General features: G+C 41.2%; 1 protein-coding gene across 1 annotated transcript in view; it reads left to right on the plus strand.

Moving 5' to 3' along the window:
• The first annotated feature begins 1,756 nt into the window (after positions 1-1,756).
• fa2h (fatty acid 2-hydroxylase) overlaps positions 1,757-19,426 on the plus strand; it is a 34,407-nt gene continuing 16,737 nt past the window's right edge. The window contains exon 1 of the mRNA XM_071459277.1: positions 1,757-2,251. Coding sequence (XP_071315378.1) covers positions 1,970-2,251 — 282 coding nt within the window. The 5' untranslated portion in view covers positions 1,757-1,969. The remainder of the gene's footprint in view (positions 2,252-19,426) is intronic.

Raw genomic sequence — 19,426 nt, forward strand, 5'->3', positions numbered from 1 at the left:
GGCTCAGGTATGTCCTGACCCATCCCTTAGTTATGCTGCTATAGAGCTAGACTGCTGGGGGATTCCCATGATGCACTGGGCGCTCTCTCTCTCTCTCTCTCTCTCTCTCTCTCTCTCTCTCTCTCCCTCTCTCTCTGTCCTCATTCTGCAGGTCTCTCTGCCTCTGGAGCAGCAGGATCCAGATCCACCACTACTCATCTTTACTATTAACCACTGTTACCTGTCATTATTATTGATAACACCATTACCTACACAGCTGTTCCTGGTCTCTCTCTCTCTCTTTTCTCCTCTCTCCTCCCCCCACCCCCCCTTTTTTATCTCCTCCTAAACCCAACCGGTCGAGGCAGACCCCCCCACCCTGAGCCCGGTTCTGTTGGAGGTTTCTTCCTGTTAAAGGGAGTTTTTCCTCCCCCCTGTCGCCAAGCGCTGCTCTTTGTGGGAACTGTTGGGTTTTTCTCTGTAACAAAGTAAGGTCTCAGCCTGACCCTGTAAAGAGCCTTGAGATAATGTATATGATGATTTGGAGCTATACAAATAAAATTGAATAGAATTGAATTGAATTGAATTGTCACAAGGTCCCATCTTGGTTTTTCTGCCATTTTGGAAACCTCACATCCGACTGTCATGGTGTGGATCCACTTATATTTGTTTGTTTGTCTCTTTTAAGTTGCATATTATTAATATTCACATTCCTTTGTCCACCACGGTGTATAAAACTTTCCATGAAATGTATGTCTGGGTCTATTTTCTCACATTATCCATTTATTTAATTAGTTATTTATGTATTTATTTATTTTAACTTTATAATGAAATTTCTGCTAATTCCGTTGGCAGACTAGTTGCACAGTTTGAGGCTATAGTATATGCCTTTTTTTTTTTTTTTTTGGTTAATTCAGATAAAAACTTGCAGGGTAGCCCACATCATTTATACACCACTTAACACCACTCTTCTAAAACTTGGAAAATTGATATATATGTTAAAGAAAAAGGGAGAAGAGAGTATTTCCGACGCCACTTGAAGGCAGCATTTGACTGTCTGTCTGTTCGGTGGAGATAAAACCGGAGACGCGCAGAAACTAATACGCCCTTTGTTTTGTGAGAAAATAGACCCAGACCCAGTTTTCGTAGAGTTACTTATAAAATTTGTTCCTGACATGAATATTTTATATTTTGATATTACTGGCTGCATGAACCTGTCTTTAAGGAACTCGACTAAGTCATTGTCTCAAGTCATGAGAAACCAATTTACAGATGTGAGGTTTACTTTAAGAGGGAATGAATTAGATTGACTTATTATTTTTATTTCTTATATTATTTATTAATGATTTATTTGAATGTATTCGTCTTTGCAGCTCGGTCGGTACATGCCTCAGAGTGTGGACATGAGCCTTATCTTACTGATCAGGAAGTGATCACATGGCAGTTCTTTAATGCCATGTCATTCTTCAGTTGACGTTTATAATCAACCTCAATCAAATAATATTTCACGTCGAAAGATAATTCTTTGCTCATATACAGTAATTTAATGATTGAATAATTAAGAGTTTAGCAGATTTCACTGCAACAGGTGCGTCTAGATGCGATGCTGCATTCAGGGAACGCGTAGGAATCGCGTACCCTTCACGGTCCTACGTAAAACTCGTGAATAGCAGCGCTATAAAACAGCAAACTTTTATTAATGTAGCAACAAAAAATCCTCCAAAGAGACGACTGTTTACACGTTTCAAATGTGGAAACATCTGTAGGCTGCTGTGACGGCGACGAACTTCTATCCCCCAGTGTTCTCCGAGCTTTGAACGCCTCACAGACCCCGCCTCTGTGGTCGCTGTCTTCTTGTGAGTAGTTTGAGTGTCGGAGCCGCTGGGTGTAAACGGCAGAGCTGAACCCTGCAGTCAGGCCGCCGACAGGTCCTCTGAGGAGGTGTCTCTGCTCCCCTCCCTGTGCTCAGTTCTGCATCTCCGCTGTCAGGATGTCTCCGTCCACGTCCCCCAGGTTCTTCACAGAGAGGGAGGTGGCCCGCCACTGCACCAAGGACTCCTGCTGGGTGCTGCTGGGGACCAGGGTGTACGACGTGACCGCCTTCCTGCGGATGCACCCGGGCGGAGAGGCGCTGATCCTCCGCCGGTCGGGAAGGGATGTGCGCGCAGAGATGGAGGGGCCCCCGCACCGGCACTCGGAGAACGCCCGGCGCTGGATGGAGCAGTACTACATCGGGGAACTGGACAGAGAGAGCGTCACCGAGGAGGCGCAGGTGGGAAACTGGGGGTGCAACTGAAACACAATTACACAGAAGAGTAGCTCATTATCTAATCTGAAAGCTCATCATTCTCGGAAACTTTTCCCTGAGGCCCCTGAGGTTTGGGAACAGTGGCCCCCAGGCAAGGCTGTGGCTCCCTCGGGAAAAGAGTGGTTTTCCACTATGTAAACAAAGAAAATGGCACAATTTACAGACCTGCTTTTTATTATTTTAGATATTGCGTCTGGAAACTTCTGTCAGTTTGTAATATCCTCACAATGAGCTCATTTATAGACGGTAATGACATTTTTGGGGTTAATTGGTTTTTAAGTGTTAATTGACTGCGTTTAAAAACTGATCCGGCGACTTAACCAAACCCTTCTCAGGTGTGTTTGGCTCAGTGGGTAACAGGTGAATAATCGCCTCTCACCTGACTTTCCAAGGCGGTTTCTGTGAGGCGGCAGGAGAAGGAACTCCCTGTTCCACTCCTCCTCCTCCTCCTCCTCCTCCTCCTCCTGGACAGGATTGATTATAGGGGCGGGAGAGAGGAGCTGGTGGAAAGAGACGCACAGGCTCAGTGCTTGTGTGATCTATGAGATGGAGGAGCAGGGAAGGGCGTACAGGTGATAGGGTAGACCTGAGGAGGGGTTGAGGTGGGGTGGGTGGGTGATCATGAATGATTCAAGAGGTGTGTGTGTGTGTGTGTGTGTGAGACAAAAAAACTGGTTTCTCTTGCCCCAGTGAGCACGCAGGGAGCCACAAACAGTGGACAATTGAGGGGAAACCAAAAACTTTCCGTGGCTTGTTGTTAGATGAATCTCCAGCCGGGTCCAGCTCTCTCTCTCTCTCTCTCTCTCTCTCTCTCTCTCTCTCTCTCTCTCTCTCTCTCTCTCTCTGTGTTTGTGAGGAGAGCGAAACAGACGGCGTTTGCATAAATCTCGTGCTGGCAGAGTTGACATTTACATGGCTTGCCCACTCTCATGTGTGCCTGTGTGTTCCTTCTTTCTTACGTGTTGGTTGCATCTGGGTACACAACATTTACACAACTGCAATAACAGAAAACAGAAGGCACTTTTTTCTACCTTTTTTCTTCTCTGGATTCATAAATGTTAAAAAATTGGCTTTTGGGCTCTTTTTTTAAATGAGATTTTCTATTAGATTTGAAGAGAGCATACAGCGTGTGTGTGTGTGTGTGTGTGTGTCTGTTGTTGTAAACTTAGTTTGACAATGCAGCCTACACACACTTTCACATTATCACACAGGCTGTTTGCATTTGAGATGTTAGTGGTTTTCCTTTTATTATTTGCCATCATTAATCATCGTCAAAAGGCAAAGTTAATCACACATTTTCCTTTTTATTTCAATTGCAATTTGTTTTGACGTGATTCAGCACTGAGGTCCTGCTCGGGGTGTGTGAAGAAAACCTGGGGGGGGGGGGGGGGGGGCAGCAGCGGCGCTGGAAAACACGTCAGAAATTTGTCATTAAGATACCAACATCACCTCATGTTATGACGATGAATGATGGTGTTGATTTATAAGGAAATGATTTATAGAAAACTACACATCCAGCTCCTGGGTGTGAAACTCCGGTCAAATGTGACAATGGAGGTCTTGAGACAGATTTCGGTCACAAGGACATTCCAGCAGTTAATGAAACATCGCCCCATGCATAATTTGTCCTCCAGGTATGGCTGTAACGAATAATGCTCACTTTTTATTCCCACCCTCTCCAGCCACTCAGGCACCATGGTCTAACTGCAAATGTCAAACCTAACCCACATTGTGTTCATTAATCATTATCCTGATGGCTTTAAATGGCGTTTTCACCAAGCAGCCAATTACCAGTGACCTGACTGTTCATATAAAGCCAAGGCAAGTTTATTTATGTTACACCAAACTACACATCTGATTGGACAATTTAATTTCCCATAGGGCATGAATAAAGTATTCCCATCCATCCATTTTCTCCCAGTTTGCCCGATGGCCAGTCCAACTATGAAGGGTTTTGCTGAACCTGGGTGGTGCGCCCGCGTAGTACAACGGCGACCAGAGTGAAAAGTAATAGTTCATCTAACTTATTATTAGCCAGTTGACTCTACCTTTCTCTCTCTTCTCTTTCTTTTTCTCTTCTTTCTCTCTCCCTCTCGCCTCAGTCTGGAGTCACCAAGTGTCCCCAGTTTCAAATTAAAAGCCCTCTGCAGAGTTGTGTAATTGCGACGTCATGACGGTGGCAATAAGCAAGCTGCCGCTGCAAAGTGTATACAGGGGAATCATTGTCTTCAGTTACACTGATACTGCAGAATCGACTGATGGTTATATTATTGATCGAATAGGAAAACTATGGTTAAAGTATCATCTTGTGTGGTTACCTAAAATTGCACGTTTCATGGGGCAACAAGCTCAAACTACCACTTTTTGCTTCTACAGTGTGACTTAAATCAGAAGCTATTTGGGCGTAATGAAGCAGAATCTTATGTCTATGTTGTGGCTTAAATTTCAGGTGTAGCTCGATGATTAAAAGCTAATGCGGTCTTTTCAAGGTGCCAGAGTAAACCATAAAGATGAAGCACCCTAGTTTCATTCTTCAAGGGAAGACCAGTCAAGGATTGAGCCCTAACAAGCAGAGAGAGATGCAGTTTGCACTTTCCTGTGTCTAAAGGGAGGCTGCACTGCAGGGCTGTGTCATTTAGGACAAAGTGTTTGAACAGACTGTAAGAATGGAATCTAGAGAGCTTGGTGGACGGACAAATTACAGGACGTATACAGCTTTCTGTTTGAGGTTGCCTTAGCAGGAGATTAAGGGGAAGACGGTATCCTTCTTGTCTGCATAAGTAGTCAGGGTACATATATCCTTCAGTGAAAAGGGGCAACCTGGTGTTTTTATATCCGGTATTCCTTTGTTTGAAATTATATTCCAGCTCCAGATTTTCCCGCTCGCCTAAACAAAGGTCCTGATTTCCCAAATGCATCACTTAAGCGCTGACAAATCTTTGTTGCACGGATGAAAAATAGTATATCTTTTTGGAGAACAGCCGGTGCTATTTGAATCTATTCAGGCATCAAATCTTGGGTCTATTCTCATATTCTTTTTTTTATTTTCCGCTCTGCACTGCATCACACCACTGAACACAAGGTTGTATGAGAAAGCAATGATAACCGAAGGCAGGACTGGGTGTCACAGAGCTTTTTGCTTGCAGACACCAGTGGTTTACTGGGGGAGGGTCTGCTGGAACTGAATCTGCAGGAGGTGAAAGGTGGCGAGACAGTAGCTTCTAGTTTGTGTGTGTGTGTGTGTGTGTGTGTGGAGGCTTACATATATGTGTGTTTTGGAGCAGGTTAACATTCAAACAGAGGTGCTGTTTACACCGTCAACATATTAAACTGGTTTGTATTAGTTGCTGATTGCTTCTCCTCAGAAACAGTGTTTGTAAGTGCTTTACCCCGGTGAAAATGGCACAGTTTGACTAAACTCAAATTCAGGTCAAATTTAAAATGTCAATTATTGCCCGTGTCAGTTTTCTCTGTCACTTTTATTATACAACATAGAGCATTTGTGTTAAAGACACCTGGTCTATGCAAGCAGGTTCCAGTATGACCTCGTGTACAAAAAAATCTGCATTTATAGTAAATTTGGAATAACAACCACTGAGAAAGTCGTCTTGGCTCAACATGTAAATAAAAGAAAGTCATCACAGCACCAGAGACACTGTTGTCCAGGGCTGATCAGTGGGAGTGGCATCAAGATGAATCATTTCTCTGATTGATTGTATTGTATATTGTATATAAGGGCCCAGTTTCTACACCAGTGGTCCATCAGAGGAGCTATTTGCAAGTTTTGCAATTGCTACACAGCTAACGTTAGCATTAACATCCATTGGCTACCTCAGTCACACCCAAACCCAACTTATACAAATGATATGGAACATATACAAAACAAGTTAATCTGTTCAGCCGCCAAAATGTATTTGGATTGTAAAGCTAGAGTTCTCCAGCAGTTTGGTATTTAGTCCTCCATTGCCATGATGTTTGGGGAAAAATACAACAGAAACCCACATATCCTGACCTTTTGTCACTGGTATGGGTCAAACTTCAAAATGCTGGTTCTTACATTTCCCATAATGCAACTTGGAAGCATCTTTTTGTCAGAGCCTCTATATCTGATAAATGCCCATGTTTGTAACACTGCCTTTCTGTTAGAAATTTGTAGTGAACAAGCTGAAAACCCTGATGGCAAAACAATGACATCGTCAGGGTTCGTTTTTTTTTTCTCTGACATGGAAAAAACGTTTCCAGATCCACAGAGGAGCAGTAAGTGGAGCAGTTCTACATTTGACTTCTGAACTAATTTTCATGTGAAAAATCGTTGCTGCTTCCTTTTCACAGATAGAGCTCAGTAAAGTGGATTCAGATTGGGATCAGGGACACAAAAACTTGATTTGACACATTATCTACCAAGGCACAGCTAAGCAACATACAGACTTCAGAGAAAAAGTTTTAATTTCACAATAAATGATCTGGACCTGCCCCTAAATTTAATAGATTCCTCACTGACTTATGCCTCATCAGTGTAAATCAGTTCAATACTTCAATACTACAAACCAACCAACAAACAGACACTGGTGAAAACAGAACTTCCTTCACAGAGGTAATGAGAGTCCCCCAAACACAAATATATTATGTGTATATTACATTAGCTATTTAAGGTGTTTTGGCAGTATGTGGAGTCTCCTAAGAAACATACACTTTCAGCATCAGAATTATGGTATATCACAGTTTTGTAAATACATTTTCATCACAGCTGCACCTTTGTTTGCTCTGTGTCTCTGTCACTCAGTTCTGAGGGAGTCGAGCCAGCGTGGTCTGTCTACCTCTGGACAGTATGTGGAAATACCCTGTTCAACTGTTATTGACACAGTCTTTCATTTTTGTTTCACTGGGTCTGTTTCTCTCACTATCTCTATGTATGCATGGACCAGGAATGTAAATAAATTGCACAGGGTCAAAGGGCAGAGGCAGCCGCACATATGCTTTAATGTACAGGGGAATGTGGCTGCATAGTCATGAACTTGGGAGGATAGTACACATATTGTTGAATGAGTGAAGGACAAATAAGTGAGTGTGCATGAATGAATGAATGAACAAGGGAGATGGTATGGAAGCAGAACGGACGTATGAAGGAGACATGAAGTGAATAGATCAGTTTAATGGAGCAGAATAAATTATACAAGTTAAGTGAAACAGGCCCAAAAGCTTTTTAAAAACTCTGAGAAGCATAAACAGGAAAACTTGAAGCCGAATCCAGCACAGAAAAATAAAGAATAAAAGAGTGTAAAAGAGTAGTAACTAGTATCTTAGAGTGCAGGGTAGAGTATGATGGTGGATGTTGATAAGTTTTGTGGCTGGAATGCTGGAGGGCGAGCGGGTCGGACTGGTGGAGCGCTGGAATGCAGACCTTCATCTGCACAGATCTTTCTCTGCTCAATGATGTGATTGTCTTTCATCAGAGGACACAGGGAGGAGGAGGGAGGGGGGATTGAGAGCGCTGGGGAGGCAATTTGTAAATATGTTAACGTTAAATTCAATATTAACACCTGACTAAGTGCCAACGGTTGGTATCATTTCTTTTTGGCAGCGTGGTTATTTATTAAATACTATTTCCCTGCAGGTCACTCAATAACAGTTAATCACATCAAAACAAATAAATGGCAGCGTGTTTACAAAGATCCCCGTCAGCGTTTTGCACGTTGTCATGCAGCTCCTCGGATCAGTCGTCGGTTCGTCCCGAGAATCTGTTCAGGTGAACCACCTCTTTTACAATTCTTAGGAGCTGCTCTGAGTTCATCACCATGGCGATACATTACCCGGCACATTGTTTATCTTTGCTACCATAGAGACTGCCAACACGGCAATTAACACTCAGGTGCGGGCCTCAGGTGGCTCCCCTCATCGCCACGGCAACACCTGGAAAAGGGAGAGGGTGAGGTGGAAGGAAACTAGATGTGGACGGTCAGAGGGGATGGAGACGAGCATATGCTTGGAAGGTGCGACTGATTTGGGCAAAGGTCTCGCAGGAAGGTGGCTAAAGTCTGCCGTTAGTCTTTTCCTCTCATTGTTTTTATTGAGCCGAGTCCCGAGGCGGGAACTCTTGCTTTTACTTTTGTGCACCTATGATTCATTTTGTGATAGGTTTGTTGTGATCCCACAGGGTGTGTGATTGGTTTGAGAGGTATGTTTGTTCATGTTCGCCAGTGGTCGTAAAGAACTGAAAAAACAGTGTATATATATATAACACTGGGATTGAATTTCAGCTTAACTTTCCTAAAATATTATGATATATTTAGTATATTCTTTATTTTCCCATCCCTTTTCCCTTTACATTTTTATTTTACCAAATGAATAAGGAGGGGCATTTGCTCTGTACAGAATAAATACTACATCTAAAGGGAAAATAACAAAATATTAAATTAAAACTATACCTGAGAGACAGGTGACGGTGTGTAAATTAAATGGGTTAGGGCTGTGTGTATTTGCTTGTAGGCAATTATAGTCTTTGAAATTCCTCCCTTCTTTCATTTGTTCTTTGCTCCCCACCTTGTTCTTTATTCCATTATGCATCTGTCCATCTTGTCACCTTTACATAATAATAGAAATGGGCTCTTTGCAGCAGTTAGGCCCTGGTGAAGCTGTGTGTATACAGTATCTAGGGATGCAACAGGCTGGGTTAAAGCCCAGAGGGGAAACCAACACACACACTCACACACTCAGTGGTGTGTTGTTGCAGAAGAGAGAAACTGACAAGATTCTCAGACACACCCAGAGGAGGGAGGAGGGGATGGAAATAAGGCAACCTGAAGGAGTTCAGCCATACTGTGGTGGTGCTTCCAGGACAGGCTGAGAGCACAAAGCCGGTGTTTCTGCTCGGGGTATTTTGCATACGCTATCCTACAACCTGGCTGCGGGTTAGACTCTGGATAAGGTCCTTAGATTAAGCTTTGTGCACGTCCACTCCTCTCCCCGTGAAACATGTTGGCATCAGGGGAAGAGAGTCAGCTGACGGCGATGCACAGTTGCAATTAGCAGCATGAAATGTGTGTGTGTGTGTGTGTGTGTGTGTGTGTGTGTGTAGACCTGGGGAACTAGCTCCTGTCGTTGGCTCCCTGCAGGTCCTGCTCTATTTCTATTACCACTCACTCAGTGTCACATTATATCTCCCATTTTTACACATTATTAGTAACTTTGCTGACACTGTGCTACATTACAGACAGAAAACCTTCATCACAAGCCTTTAAGATACACATTTTACAGGCTCGGACATGAAGCAAGCCGCCTGTTTCTGAATGTGTTGGAAGACTCTGCACCAACGTTGATGGTTGATGACTGTCTGTCTGTGTGTCTCCTGGTCTGGGGTCGTCCTTTAGCCTCGAAATGATCCCACACTTTGGATTTATTGCCTGACATACCGGTTTGTAAATACTGTAGCAGACTGTCCTGTGTTTACAGCTGGTGTGTCTCAAATCAAATACTTCAGTCCGTACTCTCATATGTAGTACACTGTGTACACAGAATACTCGCTGACGTAGTGCATGACAGGCTGTTGTTGTCCCAAATCAAACGCACTCACTGGCAGTGACGATCACAACATATGACCACGATTATTGCCCTCCGTTAAATATCTGCCGGCTGCTTTGCTCACTTGACTTGAAAATGAAGGTTTTACCTTCATGTGTGTGCCCCCTGTGTCATGTGACATGGAAATTAGGCCGTAATTGGCACCAACGATGTGTGCTTCTTCCTCTGCCGCTGTTTTCACAAGGTTTAAAATTTGTTGGCGGTCCCTCCCCTTCCAGTGTGTAGCCAAGATGGCGACTGTTGCGGGTGAGAAGTGCAGCATCCGGGTACTTACATTGCACTGCACGTTGCCATATCTGTCAGTGTGAACGCATTTATGCATCAAAACAACGTAAACATGAATTTACGTTAATTGAGACACTAAAAATTAACACAGAATGATGAAAAACACCTGAAGCAACTATATAGAGATGTCAAGACTGTGATCTAGGACCACTGCAGTCAACTGACAACCAAAGAAGTTTCCATGTTTCTTTCACAACTGCTCACTTTTGTCTTGGACATAGAGACAAGATGTTTAGCAGATATATGTAGGAGAAACTGAGAAACTGTTGTGGCTTTATTGAATTCCTGTGGCTGTTCAGTGAAGTTAATTAATTATTAAGTGCACCTTTACACTGAGACGTTGATAATGATCTTGAAGTCTTTCACATCAGGTCAGTTTTGCTGAGTGTCCTGCTTTATTTCAGTTTTGTGAAAAAAAATAAAAAAAGTTTTAAAAATGATATGAAATATATTGAGGATATAGCAGCATGGTGAGGAAGGTTACAGTGTTTATATAGCGTAAGCTCACTAGTTACTGTCTGTAGGGTAACATGATACCTTCGGCACAAACTGGGTAGCTACACAAAGCCTCAGATTCTTGCGCACACACACACACACACACACACACACACACACACACACACGCACACACACACACACACACACACACACACACACACACACAACCGAGAGAGCAAGGGTGGAATCTTGAGTCCTGGTCATTCAGGTTTTACTGGTTTTTTAGTTAGAGGGAGATGAATGATCTTGTTATCTACACACACACACACGCACAAACACCTTTGTTTTACTATATTTGTATAGTACATTGGGCTCCTGAAATATAGTAAAACAAGCCCATACACACACGTGTCATCATCGGCCTCACCCACTTTTTCCACCATCTTTCTTTGGCTGCGTCCCCCCTGTTCAATAACATACACTTAAACCAGGTGTGTGCTCCTCTGTGGAGGAGTCCTGGATGTTTGGATTGGATTCCTCTGGTCTTACATTGATTCACCTTTGGGTTGAAGCAGTTTCAAGCCTCAGTTATTTGTCAGCCAAACAGCAGCAATATTATAACAACACATGGACATTGTGGATGTGTTGAACGGTAGTAAACTGTGTCCTACATTCATTGGATACCTGAAGTAGACAATGACTGTCACCATAGTTGTTTACATTACTGTCATTCACCCTGTGAAAGAGAGAGATGACAGGAAGGACTTTACAGCTAGATCCCAGGAGGTGGAAGGAACTGGTGTGTTGGAGAATTGAGTTTAGATTGAAGATGGAAAAAAAGATAATTAAAATTATTTTATAATAAGGCTGCACCGTATCAAAAAGTTAAGATCTCATAACTTTATGCACTGTAAATAAAAGAAATGAATAAAAAATAACAGTAATGATTTCTTTGTGATTTGTTTCTCCTCCATTTGCCGTAAACTACCACGTTTTAATTTCTCTTTACTCTCTTCACACCACAAATACAATCTAATTATGTCAGAAACACTGATCAACTATTACAGACTTATCAGGCCAGTGAAAATGAGTCGATAACTGAGCTGTGTACTTTCTTACTTTGTGACAGACAGCATCAGTTTGTCTGGGGAGAGGGTTTGTGCTGGAAATGGTTTTGTTAGATCATAAATATAAATGTGGAGACAAGGAGAACATGACTGAAGCTTTCTTTAACCTTCCTCATGCTGTCGTCACTATCAACAGTCTCTACCAGCATTGGAAACCTGTAGGAAACAACACTTGCAGCCCAAGCCAACCAATCACAGTGCTTGAATTCTCCACAGACGCAGTTACATTTTTGAGGCTCTGCTCGAAGCGCTGCCCATCACCTGACAACAGTATCAGGGAGGAATGAGATTGAAATCGTCTGTTACCTGATCCTGATGTGATAGTTATTCATGTGATAATCACGACAACCATCCTCGTCCTGTCCCCTCCCCTCTTTGGGACCCATAAACACACCACATGACAGAGGGTTTGCCCATATTTATCCTAATCATGGTGTGTGGTTGGCTAATTTGGGAGCGGTGAAACATTTCAGCGTTGGATAAGTGCTGTTGTGTAATGAGATTACTCCCAGGTGAAGATATGATTGCACCTGTGGCTGAGTGTGTGTGTGTGTGTCTATCTTTTCCTCATCTAGCTGAGTGTGAGCCATGAAGCCATTCAACCTTTACACACAATCAGCTGATGTGACTGCTGACACTGATATTGTCATTATCACCTCTGAATAGCAGAGTATGGCTCCGTGATTGAGTAATAAATTAACATTGTGATGATGGTTTTTACTGCTTGTTGTATTTTCTGATTCAATGAAATAAAACACAATCGTCAGTGTGTCAATAAGAGCCGATGAGACTGAACGCTGACAGGTGTAGAGACTGTTTACAAGTTGTTCTCTGGTTCCCTGATCATGTCTTAAACCAAGATGAGATAATGAGGCCATCTTAACGTACTGAGACACAGTTTCAAGGATTTGACAGGGCCAAAGATTTCCCTAGTCGACTAGATCAAGCCATAAATCAACAAGGCGTTGCACGTTTATGATACTGATTTAATCATTAAAATATATATCTATGGAAAGCATAAGAAAATGGTTTGAATCTAGGGCTGAGGAAAGGTTAGCTAACCCCAACCCTGTTATAACACTGGAAACACTGTGTCACATTACAGGGAAATACAAAACTGTAATAATGAGTATATAAATAAATAATATAAATTTTTTCAGTGCATGCACGAAGCGAGCTGCCTGCCGGTAATTTAGCTTCCCCTCTTAACACGAACACTTGGATAAGCCTAATAGCACATATTTATATAGACTATATAACGTTAGCCCGAGCAGACATGCTAAGTGGCTAACGACAGGCTGCTCATATGTTTGAAATGCTGAGCCATGTTTGAGGTCAGATGTTTACCTGCAGAGTTTGCATGTCACCCTGTACCCTCTCAACATGATCCCACACTTTGGATTTCCTGCTTGATTTACGTCAAGAAATAAGACTCCTCTCATTGACTAACGTTGGGTGGATCATCAGGGGGCTGCCCTAAAGTCAAATAGATTTTTAAAGGTCAACAGACTTTAGTGCGTTAACTCCTGTTGGATTAGTAAATAAACTATTTTCTCTTAGATTTTCTTCAAAATGTGTGAGTTATCGATGTGTAACGTGTGTGAGTGAGCCACAGCGTTCACAGTTCATGGCCTTTAGAGCGTTATCGAACTCTCCGCGGTGTTACTGAACTTCAACCCTGCTTGTTCCACATGCTTCCTACCAGGGAACTGAGGCAGACACACCCTCAAACACACACACAAACACACATAAGCTGCTTTCACACATGCTCTGCAACCCTGAACTTACACAGACATCACCATTACCTGGTAGGAGCTGTATGTGTGAATCAAATGTCCGGACATTAAAGAGACTTTCCTCAGCCGCCTCTCACTGTTTCCCATACATTGATTTTTTTTTTTGTGGTGACCCACAAAATCAACAGTGACTGCCACATGTTCATCTTCTATTTTTTTTACTATTTTAAACAAGTAAATTTGATTTCACTGTAGATCTGTGCTCAGTTCATTGAATTTCTCTCTCTCTCTCTCTCTCTCTCTCTCTCTCTCTCTCTCTCTCTCTCTCTCTCTCTCTCTCTCTCTCTCTCTCTCTCTCTGTGCAGGGACTGGGCTCACTGGCCAATTACAATATGTAATCAACCAATCAACCTGAGTCAGTCAGGATTTTTACTGGTTTGACACAATGTGAGGCAGTGGAGCTTTGTATATTGTTCAGTTATTTATTTGTACTTGATAATTAAAATAATTGCGCTCTACCAGGCGCCACCGTCGCCCAAACTAAACAGAATATTTCCCGCAGGTCCTGTTGTGTGTTGCATGTGTGAAAGAAGAACTCTACACAGTGTTCAAGGTTCATTTGTGAAAATAGCTACACACAAGCTTAGTTCATGGCAGGTTTCAATGCATTAATATATTTACATAATAAGATAACAGTGGATATTATAGTATTATTTTAATGATAACTACTGATGCATAAGGTTTTATTTCAGTTTTATCTAGTTTCACGACCTTGTCTTCTTCCAACACGTCATCCCATGTTGGTCATGCATAGTGAATCATGAGATATGTGTGTTATTGTGTGTGTGTTCACCTGTCACCTACGCTCCATTTACAAAGAAAAAAGATACATCTACAAAAAAATGCATTTTTTTACTGTAATAAACGGGTGTTTTTTACACATTGTGGTCAGATCTGCCTGACATGAAACAAGAGCGACAAATAACTGAGGCTTGAAACAAGTAAAACTGATGCTGTGATCCGCTTTCTGACAGGACACAGTCAGAGCGGATACATAGGAAGTATTTGGTTCATGAGACCAATTATTCTGGGTGATGAGCTCTGGGTTTTGCATGTGTCATTCTTACAAAACCGTCATATCAGTATAGAAGTAATAAACCTCAACCTCCCCAGGCTGACTGACTGACCCTTCTCATCTGTAACCAGAGACCACAGGGCTTATGAAAGCTTTTTCTAGCACAGGGGTCACCTGCTGCCGTCTTCGGTGGCCAGTTTTACGTTTGCTAGAATCCAGGAGGAATCCTCAACCATACTCTGTGTGTAGCATTGATTATTATACAACAGGTAGGAAGAAGTCAAGTTACTTAATAGTTCAGATTAACCAGAAATGCAGGTTTTGGCACAGTTGAGGCAATATAAATGTGTAATATTACCTCCAGGAAATTTGTAACTTTAGAACGTAACTGAGCCAAAATGAGTGTCAGTGTGTGAGATGTTTTTTATGATTACCAGTATTATTTCATTTTAGGGACATGAAGACCAGAGTTACGCAACTGCCTCGCTTCAGCCTATAGGACACTGTCATCGTCATCCTTTGATCACAGAATCTTAACTCCACAAACCATGACTGAGTCTGCTTACATAGTGGCAGCCCAGAGGGCAACACCACCTCAACCTTTGTCCGACACACTGTTCCTCCACCCTTAGTCCCAACACTCTCCCTATCACCGCTTGTAAACAGTGAAGTGAAAACTGCAATGATGGAAACACACACACGCACACGCCCTGATGACGAGAAAGTTATGCAGCTGGAATAAAACAATTTATTATTTCACGTCAAAGCAAAATTCAAATCAACTCCTTAATTTATATTTCATATTGTTCATGGAGTTAAACGAATGGGAGAATTTGCTCTTTATGTAAGTTTTAATCCTCAGTTTTGCAATACAAATAAGACTTGTAAAAAAAAAACAGGTAGATTTTAAAATAATTTTCATGTTTTCGCTGATTTAAAACGTGCTTTCACTGGGCAGTAAAAACTGTTAAATAAGATGTTCTCCCTTTAGTAAATGAGGCACAAGGAGCTGTTATAATAATAGCTGGTATAATAATTAGAATAAACACTTCCTTCACAATGCTGGGCTCAGCATAGTGATGACTGTCAGGCAGCCCAACCCTGTATTATATTGGCATGTCACACATTTACACTTATATTTACTGATTTGGCTTTTATCCAAAGTGACTGACAAGGGAGGGACAACATAATGTGCTGTGATGCTGTAGGAGACCTTGGAACTGGATCTATTAAGACGTTTATGCTTATAAATAAAACACAGGCTTGATATTTACTGTATGATGAAGAAAAACTTGTCATTTGAAGTATCCTAAGTCTTGAGAAAAACCAAGTTCTAATTTAAAATATTTAACGATATACATATGTCTCAGTTAAACAACTGCATCAGATTAACACTACAACTCACTATGCCGTCTGTATGCCTGTATTTTTTAGTGTAACTTAAGATGCTGTTATGACAGGAACAGACCCTGTGGGGATTATGTCCACAGACTGCTCAGTGATGTAGGTACAGTTGGGAGAAGTAAAGCTTACGTATGCGTCTTGGAGAGTTTGATGCATTTACACTGTTTCAACATTTGGCTAGACTGAGTCTGGTGTGAGAAAATCTGTCTTGGATGCATTTACTCTAAATCTTTTTGATATTAAATAACCATCAAATCCACCCAAAGTAGCTACAACTGTAGTCAGGACCACCACCCATATTTAACTACTTCTTTGCATGTGTCTTTAGTAGTTGAAGCATCAGCTGGTTGTCCATCATGCTAACCTAAATTGTCACAGATCTGAAGGATGTTGTCTCTTATTGTGATCACAACCAAACTCAGTCCTTCAAAAATTAGTTTTATTCTTCGTCACGACATTCACTTAACTCATCCACCCACATTCTGCTTCCTCCTGCTCCTCCTCCTCCTCTCCCCTCCCAGCAGAGGCTGAGTATAGTTTCTGTTTTGTGACGGTACCAGGGCACATCGCCACCCCACTCTAACCATCTCCTTTGTTTTTTGTCTGCCGTTCTTTATATGTCTCCTCCTGCAGGGACAGAGACCTCTTATGTTTTACTCCTTTAACTTGTTCTCCTCAGTAAAATAAGACCATTCAGTCACCCTGCTTTCTTTTAACAAGGCGTCTTTTCTCAATCTGAAGTGTTTTAATTCAATTATGAATCATAGATTCAGAAATGTGTTAACCTGGCAATGACCTTAAACCCATTTTTGCAGGTTTCAGATTAGAAATGAATGTTTTAAGCTCATTGAAGCTAGAACAATCTAACAAAAACCTGAAGTCTACCTCTTAAGTATAATGCAGTCAATTGGTGGCATTCTCGACATTACAATGAGCTGAAATGGGGTGAGGGTAATGTCAACAACAGAGCGCACCAGCCATTGTCTCAGCTCAGGCCTGAGGAGTGTACACAGGCACTCCTGCATCGACAGATATACAGATGAAGGCCAACAATTAGTTACTGAACTCCCTCCTCTTGCTTTCAGTGTTTGCTTATCCACTAGCAAATTACCTTCTATTCATTTGTTCTTTAGCTTTCTGGATTTACATTCAGGCTGTGACGTAGAGAATGTGTTAGAGCAGGTGACTGAAACGGAGCTGAGAGCATCATGAAAGACAGACGGAAAGAAAAAGACAGTGAGACGGAGACATGTGAGTCACAGAGGAAAGGGGTGTAGGGGTTACTTAAGTCCTCACCTCCCTTGGACACTGTTGATATGTTGCCATGGCAGCCTTTACCTGGGTTACAGCACCTGTGTTTAGAGTTCAGGAACAATACAAGGAAAAATATCTGTAAAATACATTTGATTCATACTCGGTATACAAGCAGCGTCACACAATGTGTTTCATTTTATTTCATTTCAACGCAGATTCTACATGAACACCAACGACTTGAATTAGATTATGAATACACAGTCCTGCTCGGGGAACACATTTGCAGGGTGTGGGCAACTTGACATTTGCAGTGAAAATAATTCATTTTCTGACGGTAATCTTTGAGACTTTCAGTTTGCATCAACAAAAAACTCCCACAGCCTACTTGCGATCCTCTCCAGTTCTTCACATGTTTAGCATATGTTATCATCACAGATCTTTTTTGTTATGATGGGTCATTGTGGCTGGTACTTCCTCTCACACTCAGAGGTTAATTGTCCTTATCATAGCTAACGGCTCACACAAATACACCAGAAAGTCACGTTGCTTTTGTCAGTATGCATATTTTCAGGTTGTAAATTGAAAAGGTGATGAGCACACATTATATCAGCTAAACCGAGAAAACATGTAGCATTAATGTTTCTGCATTTTCCTTCTTGAAATGGATAATTGAAGATCTCCATGTACGATTCTGGCTGCGTGAAAAGTTGTTCCTATCCAAATGGAAAACAAAGCATGACAAATAATTATTTTCATAATTGATTCATCTACAGATTTATTTTTTAGATAATTGTTTATTCTATAAAATGTAAAAAAAAGTCAAATACTGAAAGTACTATCAAAGAAGATTAATTTTCTGTTGATTAAGTTATTAACTAATTATTCCAGCTTTGGTCCTAATGCCAACACTTTTAATCAGTTGATGCTGGATACCAATAAGATTTTACATGCAAAACATTTGATCAATCTGAAAAAAACACTGATACCAATTAACCTACCCAACACTATATAAAGTTGGTCAAATTTGCTCTCTCTTGACAACACTCTGCTTTTTTGCATAATGAGTTTTTTTTTGATACTTTGAGTACATTTTGATGCTAATGTGCTTTTATTTGAATCAGTCTTTGATGCAGGACTTGTAGTGGGGCACTTTTTCATTGGGGTGTTTCCACTTTTACTTACCTAAAGATCTCCATACTAGTTCTGCCTTTGTACAAATGTTGACTTAAAAATTAAACAAATAAAAGAGAAAAATCACAAAAAAGGTTAATTAGAAACTGTACATTTGTGCAAGTCTTTTCATAGACACAGACACACTGATCTCTGGAGGCAGCAGGCAGGCAAGTTTCTAGTGCCCTTAAATAAAGCACTAGATCTTTATAAATCCACCAAATGAAAATATTGATGTTAAATGTGAAACAGACTGTAGTTTCTACCTGAGAAATTAAAAAGATCTACTCATTGTAGGGAAGCATAGGTTTATTCATCCTTCTGTAATGTGTATTTAAAATAACTCTACAGACACTGCAGTATTTATGTTTTTATTGTCTTTGAGGGTCAGAGGGGCAACATTTCTCCATATTTGTAGTTTAATATTCACCTAAACTAAACTCCACATTATTTTTCTTCCTTTTATATTGTTCAAGGTGAAGTTGTGTAACTGTAAATGAGATCACTCACTTAGGCTGTTGCTGAATTACTTCCTGTCTTGGTTGTACCAGGCAGGTGCGTTAAAACTTTGGCGTCCCAGTGGATGAACAGATTTAGGAGCACCTGGTACCCATGGTGCTGTGGCTTTGAATTTCCCTAATGAGATTTGTTTCTTTTCAACCACTGGCCTTTCTGTGCTCCACTGCAAAGTAAAAATCATCTGTGTAAATAATATGTAAAACTTAATCAGATGCTGAAAGTACACTTCACCTAGTTTTTATAAGCTTCAGAGATAGCCTTTGGCAGCTGCCACGTGATACCATCAAAGGTGGATGAAAAACCTTGATGGTTTTAGGGGCTAACAAATTTTTAGTGTCTGTTTGTTATCTTAAAATGTGAATATTACAGCCAGTGTAGTTAATTTTTAGCTCTCTTTAATCCTTCAATGGTCAAACTTTTACAGCAACTATTACAATCAGGAGTCTATTAAGTGTGATTGGGGGAAAAAAAGTTGAAAGAATACAATAAAGTAAAATAGCAGAATAAGTTACATATAAGCTCCTGAAGTAAAAGTTTACTCCAAGCTAACAAG

This window comes from Trachinotus anak, unplaced genomic scaffold, assembly GCF_046630095.1.
Source record: "Trachinotus anak isolate AG129_WGS33_773 ecotype Australia unplaced genomic scaffold, CSIRO_AGI_Tana_v1 ptg000002l, whole genome shotgun sequence".
Classification (NCBI taxonomy): domain Eukaryota; kingdom Metazoa; phylum Chordata; class Actinopteri; order Carangiformes; family Carangidae; genus Trachinotus; species Trachinotus anak.